Source organism: Lycorma delicatula, chromosome 3 (assembly GCF_047948215.1).
Source record: "Lycorma delicatula isolate Av1 chromosome 3, ASM4794821v1, whole genome shotgun sequence".
NCBI classification, from domain to species: Eukaryota; Metazoa; Arthropoda; class Insecta; order Hemiptera; family Fulgoridae; genus Lycorma; species Lycorma delicatula.
In genome coordinates, this window is record NC_134457.1 from 158791157 (window position 1) to 158806787 (window position 15631).

Sequence of the window (15631 nt, forward strand, 5' to 3'; positions counted from 1 at the left end):
ATTAAACTGTTTTAACGTTAAAAATAAACTTGTAATCTAAACTGTTATTCGTTAAAATAAAAAAATAAACATTTTATCATTTAGATTCAAAATAAATTATACAATCTTTGATTACTAAGTAAACTGTTAAAAGTTAATTGTAATCTTATCATGGTAAATGTACTATGTTTGATGTATCAGCTATCCTCGTTATAAACAATCTATATATAAAACAAAAAAAAAATGTAATTACAGTAAATGTATTGAATCCAGTGAGCCTAAGTATCAGATAACTAATTAATGGCTGATAAAAATTCCAATCATCTCTACTACACCCCTTTGCCTTTTAGATAAACTCTTCGACAGTTTAGAACATCCACCTAAATACGAGTAGCATCATCTCATATGCTCAAGGTCATGCATGTTTTTTCTTATTTACTTTTAACTTTACACGAATCCATCTGTTAACATAAACCAAAATATCAACGCCATAACTACAATTTTAATCACTTTGGAATATTTTTCTTTCGAGTTAACCGTTTTAAAAACTCTCTTAACTGTTTTATAGAACCAGTATTTGCAAAATTAAGCGTGGAATATTAGAAATATCAGAAAATAAATATAAAATTGTATTGACACAAAAAACTATTAAACCAGTAATAGATCATTAACCAGCAAAAGAAAATCAATAAGAAGTATAATTAAAAAAACTTTGTGATTATTGTTGCATACGGTGGAAAGTAGGGTGAAGAGGATAGATGGGAAGATAGAGAGAATATTTGATGATAAGCAGTTTGACACTAGAAAAAGAAAAGAAATTAGGGACGCAATAGGTTGTTTGAGAGTTTTGATAGAGAGAATGATAGATTTAAACAAAGTTTTGTACGTATATTTCATTGACTAGGAGATAGCTTTTGATAGGATTAAATGGGATAAACTAATTAAAAGTTTAGAGGGAAATAGGACCGGATTGGAGCGATAGAAAATCTATTAAGGAATTATACGTAGAACAAAAAGTACAAATTCGAATCAGAATCTGTACGCAGGAGACGGAACGGAAGCTTTAAAGATGAGAAGAGTTGTTAGAACGGCATGCTGCATGTCACCAGTCCTTTGTAAAATCTATGGTACCAAGTAAATTGAGTTAAAAAATATTGCAAAATGCTACAATTGCTGAAATTCTGCAATAAAAAAGGAAAACAAAATATCGTGTTGAGTAAAATGCTACAGTAATTTTTCAGTGTGCAGACAGCGTGATCCTTTAAACTATTTTCTAACTCACTTTCTCATCTTTGTTATGAGAGTAATGGTTGGTAAGAAAACTCTAGGTGGAAAATTGTTGAACAGACAGCTAATGGAAAAGTACAAAATTAAAATAGAACGCTGACAACGATGTTGCTGAATTACCAACATTTAGATAGAGTTGAAAAATTGAAGCCATCTCATATAAGAAAATTAAATATTACTTACAACTTTATGACCTTTCTTATTTTCTTATAGTAAAGAAAATTAGATTTAAAACAAAATCATACTGATTTATTAAATCTATTGCAATTCTTTTGAAAATTCATACACTTTCAACTCTTTGTTAAGATACAATATTGTAAACTACCATGAAATTTAATTTAAATTAAAAAAAAACATTGTTAAATGATAATACTTTGCATAATAATTTAAAAAAATAAATAAAGATGATTTACAACTTGTAAGTCATCTGATTTCAAAGTCGACAGTTCTCGAATTTGAATCCTAATAAAGGTCTTTATTCGGATTTGAATACTAAGTCCTGGATATCGGTATTCTTTGATGATTAGGTTTCAATTAACTACACGTTTCAGAAATGGTCGGCCTGAGTCTGTTCAAGAGTATATCTATAATGTGAGTATATCATATAAGGTGATTTAGGGTGCGAAACCGAACACACACATACATGCATACGAACATCCGAAAAAATTCTATGCGGTTTTTTGATTTCCTTAGGTGTCAAAACGTAAAGATCCGGTGATAGCCGCATATGCCCAAATTGGACGGATTATAATACTTTCCCTTCTAAGCTACAGCTTTGTTATAGCACTAGACGGAAAGTAAAAAGGTTTATAATTGTTTACTCATTCTTTCAAAAGTATGATCTGTACTCAGAATTATGGCTGCAGTAAATAGATATCAAATAAATTTGATTAAAAGCGAAAAATATTAATTGTCGAATCATTCTAAATCGTAAGGAAAAATATGTTGATCTATAGTGAATTTTGTTTTTTTAATGCATTCTTAAATTCTTCTAAAAGTGAAATTCCAAATTTAAATTTTGGTTTATAAATTTTACGTAAAAATTTATAAAATAATTATTTATTGTAAAATAATCTTTTTTTCATTTTTCTATAGGAACTGGCCAGCAAATAAGTGATAACACACCACCAGTGGTATGGTTGGACAGAAATTGGATAGTAGCGGACACAGAGGAAGTCGGTGCTGTTGTAACAAGAGTACGAAGTGAGGATGCAGAAGGAGACCCTTTAGAATACGGATTGGAACATCACACGGGATTTAATATAGCAAATACCGTTCAAGATGAAAAACCACTGCCCTTTCGGATTGATAATCGTACGGGGGTTGTATACACTAATGAATCTCTGATTAATAGGGTATGTATGCTTCTCTTTTAATTATAGGAATATATTTATTTACTTATGTTTTCTAAATATTAAACCAGCTAAGTTTCTGTTTGTGAGGATTTTGATGTGACTAATGCTAAGCTGTTCGGGATTCAACAGAATCTTACAGATAAGGTAAAAAGACATTACTATTCCGCTGCTAAAGTTATTTTTGTTAATCTAAATTTACTGAAATGTTCATTAACCTGAAATGAAACTTTCATTCTTAAAAATGGATCACATCAAATAAAATAAGAAAAGTGAGGAGTAAACTGGGTTTCACATCACCTCAAATATTATTTCTACTTACGACTGAATGTGCTAAAGATTCAATCTTTACACATTACTCATACACCTACACAAGCACATCTAAATTTGGTTGTAGGAAAAAGTTGGATTCTACATTTCTCGTTGTATTAGCTGTCTGGTAAATATAGTTTTTTTAGTTACAAGCATGTGATCTTGGCTTGCATTCATCGGATTATCAAAAATTAAACTTCCTGTATATTTTCAGATGTACTGTGCGCGCGCGTGTGTTATTGTAAGAAAACAATTTTTTATAATTACTTTTCAACGAATTTTTTTGTCAGTTGTAGTAAGAATTCTACATTACCTCAAATAAACGCAAAATTTCTGAAAATTATTAGTTGTTTACATTAATTACAGCAAATTACGTTAAATTAAAAAAAAATAATAACTTTTTCAATACTTTTCTGAAAAATCACTGTACATATTACAAATTCATACAAAAAATATCGGACTAAATATCAAATTGTCAATGCCTCCGGCATAGAAATAGAAGCACTAATCCGCTGCTCTTCTCCGATATATTATGTGGCTAAAAAATAAGTTTATAAATTTAACATTTCAGAAAACAATAAACATATAAAAATTTTATAAAAATCGTACAGACAAACTGAAACTGAGTTTAGACATTTTGAATCTAAAAAACAAGAAATTACTCTATGGAAAGGAGAAACTTCATGTTTTCAGAAAAAAATGTTTTTATCTTTTCATAACTTTCACTAACAGCATCTATGTAGAAATTATGTACTGGTGAAAAGTTTCTCTCTGCTACATATCAGCCCGAATAAAATATTAAATCATAATATTATGGAGGAAACACTTACTTGAAACACATGAATAAAAAATTCATATTTAATATTCAGTTTCTTTGTATTAATATACAGTACTAATGTACTGGACGTGCCAAACTTTTAAGCTTTTTTATAGGTGATTTATACTAATTTTGGTTATAATAATACATTTGTAGGTATTTAAAAAAAATAACATGATACTTTTATAAATTTAGCTAACCTTTGTGGCTGAGTTTGTATGGGCAAGGCACTTCGTGCGGAGATCCCGGATTGAATCCCGATCAGGCATGGCATTTTTTCATACGCTATCGATTTCCACCGGACTATTGATAACCGCTATTTCATAAAAAAAAAAAAAAAAAAATTCTAAATTGCATTTTTGACGATGGTATTCGCATTAAAACTTAATCGAATAAAATGTATGTATAGTACCATTTTTACTTTCTTTTACGAAGTAAAGGAAGTATTGTGATCACGAAAAATTTCGGTTTTCAGATTTCAACGAATTTTGATTTTTCCTGAATCCATTTTGACTAGTTTCGTCTGTATATACGTATGTATCTCAAATAACCCAAAAACGATTAGCCGTAGGGTGTTGAAATTTTGGATTTAAGACTGTTGTAACAGTTAGTTGTTCACCTCTCCTTCTGATTGCAATCGACTGAATCAAAAGTTTCCAAAAAAAGCCGAAAATCCAAAAAAAAAATTGGATTTTGGACTTTTTCTTAACTGCATTAATAAGCCCTCATTGAGAGATTTTCAACGATATACATAAGTGGTACTTATTTTCATTGGTTCCAGAGTAATAGCTAAATAAAATTTTAATTAAAGAAAATTTGGTTCTTACAAGAGCAAGGCCCATCGGTTCGAATCAGATTTCATCTCCTTTTTTTTAACTTTTTTTTTTTTAATTTAAATATATTGATTTACTAATAATTATTAACCTCTGATTGTAAAACAAATGTACAATAAATAATAATTCAATAATAACCATAAAAAAAAATCAGAAGTTATTAATGAAGTAAAATTATATATACTTTTCATTTAAAAAAAAGTGTACATTTAATTTAATACGCATAGAAGGAAGTAATGTAGTGTCCACATCAGAATTTTAAGAAATAATTGTATTAGAAAGCGATTTTATGATAATTTTAAAACATAAAACATTTTTGTAAAAATGATAATATTGGCCTGAATTTCCTTCTTCGCGAAGTTGCTTCTTTCTTTAGACAAGGTGCGTTATTGCATTAGTATTTAATTTTTGTTAATAAATTATTTAACGCATTGTTATTTTTCATATAAGTATTTCATGAATTTATATATATATATATATATATATATATATATATATATAATTATAATAAATATTGCTTACATATAGAGCATAAAAATTTATTCTATTCTGAGATTTAAAATTTAAAGATCTGAAAACCACTGCTCCAACAATAAGATAAGGTCAGATGTAAAAGAATGTTTTATTTTATAAATATCATTACGCCTGTTACTTTAGAGCGTTTTTATTTTATCCTGATCTTATCTCTTCTACCATCTAAAAGTATTTTAACCAGATTATTTACTCTCAAAAATAGAAGTGGTTTACAAAGAATTGAATAAATTGGTCATATTTTATTCTGTTTGATATTTAAAAAAATATATGTATATATAATGCTGAAAAGAATATTTTTTTATTAAATTCAAAGCAAGCACAAAGAATTCAACGTCTTTCTTTATAACCTTATGATTTCTTTTGATACAGAGATAAAACTACAAAGTTATTTGAGTTTATAAATATATAATACTTTAATATATATTTACTTTTAAACTTAAAATTTAATTAGGTTTGATATCTTCCGTTAAAACACATTGTTAATCATAAATTCATTTCAAAGTTTGGTACGGAAGTCGCATAAGATGTTTCAATTCAAATAAATTTTATTTAATATTATTCTGGTACTTTTTTTTTTTTGTCTTCAGTCATTTGACTGGTTTGATGCAGCTCTCCAAGATTCCCTATCTAGTGCTAGTCGTTTCATTTCAGTATACCCTCTACATCCTACATCCCCAACAATTTGTTTTACATACTCCAAACGTGGCCTGCCTACACAATTTTTCCCTTCTACATGTCCTTCCAATATTAAAGCGACTATCCCAGGATGCCTTAGTATGTGGCCTATAAGTCTGTCTCTTCTTTTAACTATATTTTTCCAAATGCTTCTTTCTTCATCTATTTGCCGCAATACCTCTTCATTTGTCACTTTATCCACCCATCTGATTTTTAACATTCTCCTATAGCACCACATTTCAAAAGCTTCTAATCTTTTCTTCTCAGATACTCCGATTGTCCAAGTTTCACTTCCATATAAAGCGACACTCCAAACATACACTTTCAAAAATCTTTTCCTGACATTTAAATTAATTTTTGATGTAAACAAATTATATTTCTTACTGAAGGCTCGTTTAGCTTGTGCTATTCGGCATTTTATATCGCTCCTGCTTCGTCCATCTTTAGTAATTTTACTTCCCAAATAACAAAATTCTTCTACCTCCATAATCTTTTCTCCTCCTATTTTCACATTCAGCGGTCCATCTTTGTTATTTCTACTACATTTCATTACTTTTGTTTTGTTCTTGTTTATTTTCATGCGATAGTTCTTGCGTAGGACTTCATCTATGCCGTTCATTGTTTCTTCTAAATCCTTTTTACTCTCGGCTAGAATTACTATATCATCAGCAAATCGTAGCATCTTTATCTTTTCACCTTGTACTGTTACTCCGAATCTAAATTGTTCTTTAACATCATTAACTGCTAGATCCATGTAAAGATTAAAAAGTAACGGAGATAGGGAACATCCTTGTCGGACTCCCTTTCTTATTACGGCTTCTTTCTTATGTTCTTCAATTGTTATTGTTGCTGTTTGGTTCCTGTACATGTTAGCAATTGTTCTTCTATCTATGTATTTGAACCCTAATTTTTTTTAAATGCTGAACATTTTATTCCAGTCTACGTTATCGAAAGCCTTTTCTAGGTCTATAAACGCCAAGTATGTTGGTTTGTTTTTCTTTAATCTTCCTTCTACTATTAATCTGAGGCCTAAAATTGCTTCCCTTGTCCCTATACTTTTCCTGAAACCAAATTGGTCTTCTCCTAACACTTCTTCCACTCTCCTCTCAATTCTTCTGTATAAAATTCTAGTTAAGATTTTTGATGCACGACTAGTTAAACTAATTGTTCTGTATTCTTCACATTTATCTGCCCCTGCTTTCTTTGGTATCATAACTATAACACTTTTTTTGAAGTCTGATGGAAATTCCCCATTTTCATAAATATTACACACCAGTTTGTATAATCTATCAATCGCTTCCTCACCTGCACTGCGCAGTAATTCTACAGGTATTCCGTCTATTCCAGGAGCCTTTCTGCCATTTAAATCTTTTAATGCGCTCTTAAATTCAGATCTCAGTATTGTTTCTCCCATTTCATCCTCAACTTCCTCTTCTTCCTCTATAACACCATTTTCTAATTCATTTCCTCCGTATAACTCTTCAATATATTCCACCCATCTATCGACTTTACCTTTCGTATTATATATTGGTGTACCATCTTTGTTTAACACATTATTAGATTTTAATTTATGTACCCCAAAATTTTCCTTAACTTTCCTGTATGCTCCGTCTATTTTACCAATGTTCATTTCTCTTTCCACTTCTGAACACTTTTCTTTAATCCACTCTTCTTTCACCAGTTTGCACTTCCTGTTTATAGCATTTCTTAATTGCCGATAGTTCCTTTTACTTTCTTCATCACTAGCATTCTTATATTTTCTACGTTCATCCATCAGCTGCAATATATCGTCTGAAACCCAAGGTTTTCTACCGGTTCTCTTTATTCCGCCTAAGTTTGCTTCTGCTGATTTAAGAATTTCCTTTTTAACATTCTCCCATTCTTCTTCTACATTTTCTACCTTATCTTTTTTACTCAGACCTCTTGCGATGTCCTCCTCAAAAATCTTCTTTACCTCCTCTTCCTCAAGCTTCTCTAAATTCCACCGATTCATCTGACACCTTTTCTTCAGGTTTTTAAACCCCAATCTACATTTCATTATCACCAAATTATGGTCGCTATCAATGTCTGCTCCAGGGTAAGTTTTGCAGTCAACGAGTTGATTTCTAAATCTTTGCTTAACCATGATATAATCTATCTGATACCTTGCAGTATCGCCTGGCTTTTTCCAAGTGTATATTCTTCTATTATGATTTTTAAATTGGGTGTTGGCAATTACTAAATTATACTTCGTGCAAAATTCTATAAGTCGGTCCCCTCTTTCATTCCTTTTGACCCATGAGCCCGTATTCACCCACTATATTTCCTTCCTTGCCTTTTCCAATGCTTGCATTCCAATCTCCAACTATTATTAAATTTTCATCTCCTTTTACGTGTTTAATTACTTCATCAATCTCTTCGTATACACACACTACCTCATCATCATCATGGGCGCTTGTAGGCATATAGACGTTAACAATCGTTGTCGGTTTAGGTTTTGATTTTATCCTTATTACAATGATTCTATCGCTATGCGTTTTGAAATACTCCACTCTCCTCCCTATCTTCTTGTTCATCACGAAACCTACTCCTGCCTGCCCATTATTTAATTACTCTAAAATCACCTGACCAAAAGTCGCCTTCCTCTTCCCACCGAACCTCACTAATTCCTACTATATCCACATTTGTCCTACCCATTTCCCTTTTTAAATTTTCTAGCCTACCAACCTTTTTCAAGCTTCTAACATTCCACGCTCCGACTCGTAGAATGTTATTTTTTAATTTTCTGGTGACCCCTTCCTTAGTAGTCCCCACCCGGAGATCCGAACGGGGGACTATTTTACCTCCGGAATATTTTACCAAGGAAGGCGCCTCCATTATTGCTATGTGAAAATGCAGAGAGCCACATTTTCTTGGAAAAAAAGCAGCTGTAGTTTTCCATTGCTTTCAGCTGCGCAGTACTCAGAGGACTGAGTGATGTTGATACGGCCGTTTAAGTCGTCCTGACTCACGCCCCTAACAACTACTGAAAGAGCTGCTGCCCTCTTTCAGGAATCATTCCTTAGTCTGGCTCTCAACAGATACCTCTCCGATATGGTTGCACCTTCGGTCCAACTACTCTGTATCCCTGAGCACTCAAGCCCCCTCACCAACGGCAAGGTCTCATGATTCATAGAGGAGGTATTCTGGTACAGAGATATAAAATAAGCATACATTTTTCGAATTCAGTTTCCATCATTTAAAAATTAGGTATTACGAGTAAATTTAGGGTAAAGTGTAATATTGTTTTATATATATATATATATATATATATATATATATATATATATATATATAAACCCATTTCTGTAAGAACTATATATGTATAGTATATTTCATGTTAGGTATACATATCTTAGGTAAACTTATATATGTAAGACAAATATATACACACATACGGACACAAGATGATTTATCACGAAGTACTCCCAGGATTTTCATAACCTATTCTATTCATGAAAATAATGCAAAAAAAAAAAAAATTATATAAGCATATGTCCTAAAATACTTCGTTTGCGAGTTACGGCTAGTGGAAGATTTCGCTCGGATTCAGCTACCCCGGTGAAATAAGTTCGTACAGAAATTTTAGGATGTTAATTAAGGGGGGTTTTGACCTGAAAAATGGAATAAAATAGGTTCTAGAGTCGTATTTGAAGTAGGATTTTGAGAAATGTCGGGTGAAATTATGAATAATTTCATGAATATGTCTAACGTAGATACAGGTATGGAGAAAATTTTTAATGAAAAACAGGTGCAATCATCTCATTAATTTATTTTCTTTATATGTGCACATATAAATGTAAGTAAAATGTTTATAATAAATGATTTTTTTCTCATAAAACGGTGTCATTATTGTTTACGTTTAAAGTTTTAGGATAATTTCGCGACTCCCCTTTCATATCACCGAGACCCCAGTTTGAGAAACCCCCAGGTTAAGAACAAATAAAAAAAAAATAGCTTATTAAAAAATGAAGAGGAACGATGTATTTTATAGATTTTAATATTATTATTATATTTTATTTTTAGGCAAATATTTTTTTAGAGATGAAATGGTAGATTTAAAAAATGAATATCTTATCCTTACTAGGTCTAAGTTTTTTGTCCTCTCAGTTGGTCTATATCGTCTTCCTAGATAATACATTCCTAGATAAAGCATATCAAAGATTGTAATGCTAAAATAAAATGCAGAGATTGCTAAATTTATTCTAACTTACCTGATTGTTCCTTCCTTGTTTTTTATGATACTGAACAACCAGGAAGGTTTTTATTATTACCCGAAATCACGAATAAAAAAAAATAAGTGAACCATGGAAAAAACTTATACCTTTTATTAAAAACAATAACTGAAAGCAGCTAAAGACAAAGAAAATTAAATAATTATTTTAATTTTCCAACTAATTATCTTCAATTTTCACTCGAAAATATATAAAATATAGGAGACATCAGGCTAAAAGTTATTACTTTATAACACTCCAATTAATAGCAATAATGAGGATAAAAAAATCAAAAAATCTTCAAATCGATTATAAAAAAAATAATTTATTTTAAAATTTAGAAAATAATCTTTCGTTTAAAATTTCTATTTAATTCACGTTTAAAAAGTTAAAATATAATAATCAATGTTGTAATGTAATTCTTCTTTAACAGAGTAAAAAAATAATCATATCAATCCTATTAATTAAACATAAGGCAAAAAATTATATACTGTCCGATTTGAGATCCTCCTTTTTACTTCCTTGTATGAAGTAAAGGATGTATTGTAATCGCGAAAAATTTCGGTTTTCAGATTTCAACGGAAATATCCATTTTGACCATCCCTGAATTCATTTTGACTACTTTCGGCGTGACGTCTGCACGTACGTACATATGTATCTCGCATAAATAAAAAAACCATTAACCGTAGAATGTTGAAATTTCGGATTTAGGACTGTTGTAACTAGCTTTATCTAGTTGTGCACCTCCTCTTTCGATTGTAATCGACATGACCAAAAATGTCCAAAAAAGGCCAAAATCCAGTTTTTTTTATTTTTAAAATTTTCTTAACGGCAATAATAAGCCCTTTTTGATAGCTTTTCAACGATATATAAAAAGTGGTACTTATTTTCATTGGTTCCACAGTTACAGCCAAATACAATTTTCATTAATGAAATATTTGGATCTTACAAGAGCAAAGCACATCGGTTCGAATCAGATTTCGTCTCCTTTTTCTTTACTTCTGATTGTAAAAAAAAATGTACAATAAATAATTATTCAATAATAACAACAATAAAAAAAATCTGAAGTCATTAGTGAAATAAAACTTTATGTACTTTTCATTTTTAAAAAAGTGTATATGTAATTTAATAGGCGTACAAGGAAGTCATGTTGTGTCCACATCAGATTTTTTAAAAACTATTTAAATATTTAAAAGACAGGCCGATATTATGTAATCTAGCCAAGAAAACGAATTTAAACATAAATTATTTATATTAGTTTTTTCAAGCGAATTTTATGATAGGGCAGTATCTTGACTTCATTCATAACAGAAGCAAAAGAATAGGTGTCTAAAAAATGCGGAAAACGTACGTATAGTTTAGCCTGCTGAAGGTCTAGTGATTTTTTATTTATTGAAAAATTTTGTCAACGTAAGACCTCTGCTGTAACTAGTTTATCACTCATAACCTGTACATCTCTGCATCATTGATCGGCTAATTATTTGATTTTATTTACCAAGAAAAGATAAGTTCTGAAATAATATTTATCTTTAATAAAATTATTTACTTGAATATACTAGACAAAATTTTTTACAACACTAAAGTAGGAAAACCAAAGAAAAACTAATTTAAAATAAATTGAATTTCCTTTCTTTTTAAATAGAAAAAAATTTTTATAAAATAAACAATATTTTAACTATTTTGTAGAAGAAGTTTAAGGTTTGCTTATTTAGTAAAACAATAAGAAAATAAATTGCTATTTAAGAAGTTTTAAATCTTTTATAATATGCCAGATATCAGAATTAAATATGGAGTCGAAAGAAACAAAGTTAAAAAAAATTCAGTTACTAAAATTTAATACAAAATGTCTTTATCGTATTAAACAAATATATTATTAGAAAGCGAATAATGTTATAACATTATGATAATATTAAAAACTATTTTATAATTTTATAAATTCTATAATTTATAAAGGAATAATGAAATATATGTATACGTTTACATTTGTTTTTAAGTATTTACTGGAACCAATGAGTTTTCGTGGGATTAAAAAGAAATTATCGAAATAGAGAAACAAAATAGAATAATAAAAATAAATGAACTGACATTATTCGTATTTTATATCAAAATTATATATTACATATAATTTTAAAATAAAATTTTATAAATTATCTTCTAATATTAAGGGAACAAAAAACTACATGACAAGTAAAATCTTTTTTGTCTCACAATTTGTTTCTTTACAATCGGTTCCAAGTAACGAACCACAAGCAAATAGAATCACAATAAGGACTTGATGAGTGGTCTTCAACGAAGCCCTGAATAAAACAAACATACAGAAGACAAAAGTTCATATATCATGTTATATGAATATAAAATTCAAATATCAGTGCATATAAAGTACAAAAGTCCATAAAAAACTAACGAAAAACAAAGAAAAAATCAAAAACATTAAAAAAAGAAAAGAAAAAGACAAATAAAACAGCTTATGAAAGGAATTTAAGCTCTTCATCAAGGTATTACGAAAATATTCATCACCTAAGGGATATCGTCCCAACTCAAGAGTTACCCAGATTTACCAAAATCAAGACCGTTAAGGCGTTTCACTTGACAGACATCTTCACTGTTCTTTAGAAGATTCACAGCTAGAAAGTTCACATGATTACCTAACCGCTGTCTGTAATTTGGACCGAACATTTTGATTTCCTCGCGAACATAAGGCGATTCCAAATATTCTTGAATTTCTTCATTCCGTGTAAACCACGGCGCCTCTGCAATGTTTCCCGCCAATTTATTCTGAAAACGTTGAATAACCTCAACGTTGCTCTTGCTCATCGTACCGTATAGCTGTACGCCATACCTCCAAACCGGTTTTACAATGACTTTGTAAATTAAAAGTTTGTTGGTCAGCGACAAAATGAATTCCTGCCTAACAAGCAATAAAGCTTTTTATACCTAATGTTTCGCTGTTTTCTTTTCTCCTTTGTTCTTCCATACAAGCAACGATTAAGCTGGAGCCCAAGGTACTGTATACTGTCCGAGTGCGGGATAAAAACGCCGTCTAGATGACCATTGGGACATTCATCCTTCCTAACTGCAAACTTAACACGGTCTCAATTTATTGTAATTTATTTTTATTTTCCATTTTGCTAGCCACGCGACGATTAGGTCTAAATCCGATTCGAGCTTCGCCGAGACTAGATGTGGGACTTCAACAACAATTAGAATTGCTGTGTCATCAGCAAATGTGGCGACTGTGACAAGATTCGGAGCCGGAAGGTCCGCAATGAAAATTGAGTATAGGACTGATCTTAAAACAGAGTCCTGAGGAACCCCCGACCGATTTTCAACGAGATCAGATAACTCGTGGTTGCACCAGACCTGGAAAAAATTTCATGAAGACACTTCCGCAAGATTAAATAGAAAGGTTGAGGAAGGTGTAGTTTAGCTTATGGAACAGATCAAACAGCCAGACTTTGTCAAAGGCCTGTTAGACATCCAAAGAGGCCGCCGAGCAGAACCTCTTTTTTCTAGGCACATTGCTGATAACATTAACAACCCTGTGCGTCTGTTAAACAGTAGAATGTCCACTTCTGAAGCCTGATTGATCAATTGGAATAATTTTACACAAGTTTATTTTTCTTGAAAATAATAATAATCTTAAAATATGCGTATGTATTTATTGATTTTGTTATAATTCGTTTAATACAATGAAAGTAATCTTCGGAAAATAAAATAACAAAAAAAACAATTTTTTTCAGAATTAGTAATACGATGAGATTCTTAATGCTAAGCAAATGTACCCGTATTTTTTCTATAATTAATTTCTTATTTTCTATTTTGTTCCTCTGGTGGCCCAGTTGTAAATAATTTTACCGTATAATTGCGATAAGGAATTTTTTCACATTAATGGAAGTTCTTTAATCAAATAACGATGACTTTGTTGATTGTTTATTAAGATTTTCGATAAGAAAGTTATATAAAAATTGTAAAATTTGAAAAATTATTAATTTGGAAGTTTGTAAAAGCGATATTCGAAATAATTCAAATCGTAAATTGAAAATAATAACAGAAAAGGTATTGCAGCTTTAAGTATCATTTACTTTTTAGACACAATTTAAAAACTAAATAAATGAACTATAATTATAAGCAATAAATTATTAGAAAATATATAAAATGGATATACAGAAAAAAGAAGAAATATATGTTTATTGGATGCTACAACCAACAGCTCTAATGTGTCCTGACTGCTATAAGGCAAAATATGTATTTTTCATGTATATTTTGTGAATGTATTTTTTGTATATTGCTACGTTTTGTTTTTAATTATTCAACTTTTGAAATACTAGATTCCTTTATAGAAACGGGAGAGACCGTTTTGTGGAGGGGGTCTAAGATACGAGAGCGAATGGGATTCTGATGTTCATTACCTGGTTTTACATCTTCGGGGTATAGCTGCCTAGAACAACAATAAAGCAGTAATTTTTTGGAATTTTGACGATTCCAGTACTAAAGTGGAAGGAATTTTCGTTACTCTTGTTGAATTCTTAGAGTTTTTTCTTTAAAAGTAAATAAAAGTAATATTTATAACTTTCAAATTTTAACTGTCTATATTTGTATCCTCTTTTCAAATAGTTTTATTTGCTTCCAGTTTGATAAATTAAAATAGTGCAATACTGATTCAACGATTACCATGGTGGCAAAACTGATTTTGGTTATAATGGCTGGATGACTGAACACAAAAGATGCATTCAGTTTATGTAATATACGAGAGAAACTGAATATACAGCTAGTATAAATAAATAAAAATATTAATTTAGCCCCGTTTTTAAATATTAAAACTTTACTCATGTTTTTATACAAAAATAATAATAATATTAAAAAATAAAAAAATAAATAAAAATAACCTTATTTTAAGTGTATCATGCTATAATCAACGGATATTACAATCAACGGTTGTAATGTGACCTGACACGACTTCCAAATCAGCTAAAATGTGACCTGACTAAAATAAGATAAAATAGCATAGCCATTTTCATCAATAACTAGCTGCAAGGGAGAAACTGAGAAGTTTCGTTGCTTTCTTTGCTCAGACGAATATACTGTTAAGTATTAACCGGTGAAACCTTTTTCTTTTCTTTTTTTGTTTTTTCAGCTTGGAGCCGGACTTGGTTTGATATACTCGCAATACAGACCCAAAGAAAATTCGGAAGGAATTTTTCACTCATACACTTCTTCCGCCATCTTTATTTGGATAATCTTAACTAACATTGTGGACACTGCGTGCCACAATCCCTCGATCTGCAGCATGGTACCAGTTATATTCTCTGGGTAAGCATGTCGAACTCACTCCGGCATGGTTTTCTAAACTGCATGCTGCAGAAACCGATCGCACATGAACACTTTGTGTTCAGCGATATCTTACCCCCTGAAATAATCGCAATCTCTGGAAGGTCTCGATGATATTCTCTACGGTAAGCATGCCGAATTCTCTCCAGAATATTTTCCTACGCTGGAAGTACCACTCTCACTAAAACACCATATGTTCTGTGGTATTGATCATTTCACTAAAAAGGAACGAATTTTCGTTCAAAGGTTGGTGTTTTCGTTGCTTTGATGAATTCCTAGATT

The 15631-nt window shown here is 30.5% G+C and overlaps 1 protein-coding gene across 1 annotated transcript in view; it reads left to right on the plus strand.

Annotated features, from left to right (window-relative positions):
* Positions 1-15631, plus strand: part of Cad96Ca (tyrosine kinase receptor Cad96Ca) — a 167232-nt gene that overhangs the window by 104710 nt on the left and 46891 nt on the right. The window contains exon 2 of the mRNA XM_075360872.1: positions 2362-2621. Coding sequence (XP_075216987.1) covers positions 2362-2621 — 260 coding nt within the window. The remainder of the gene's footprint in view (positions 1-2361; positions 2622-15631) is intronic.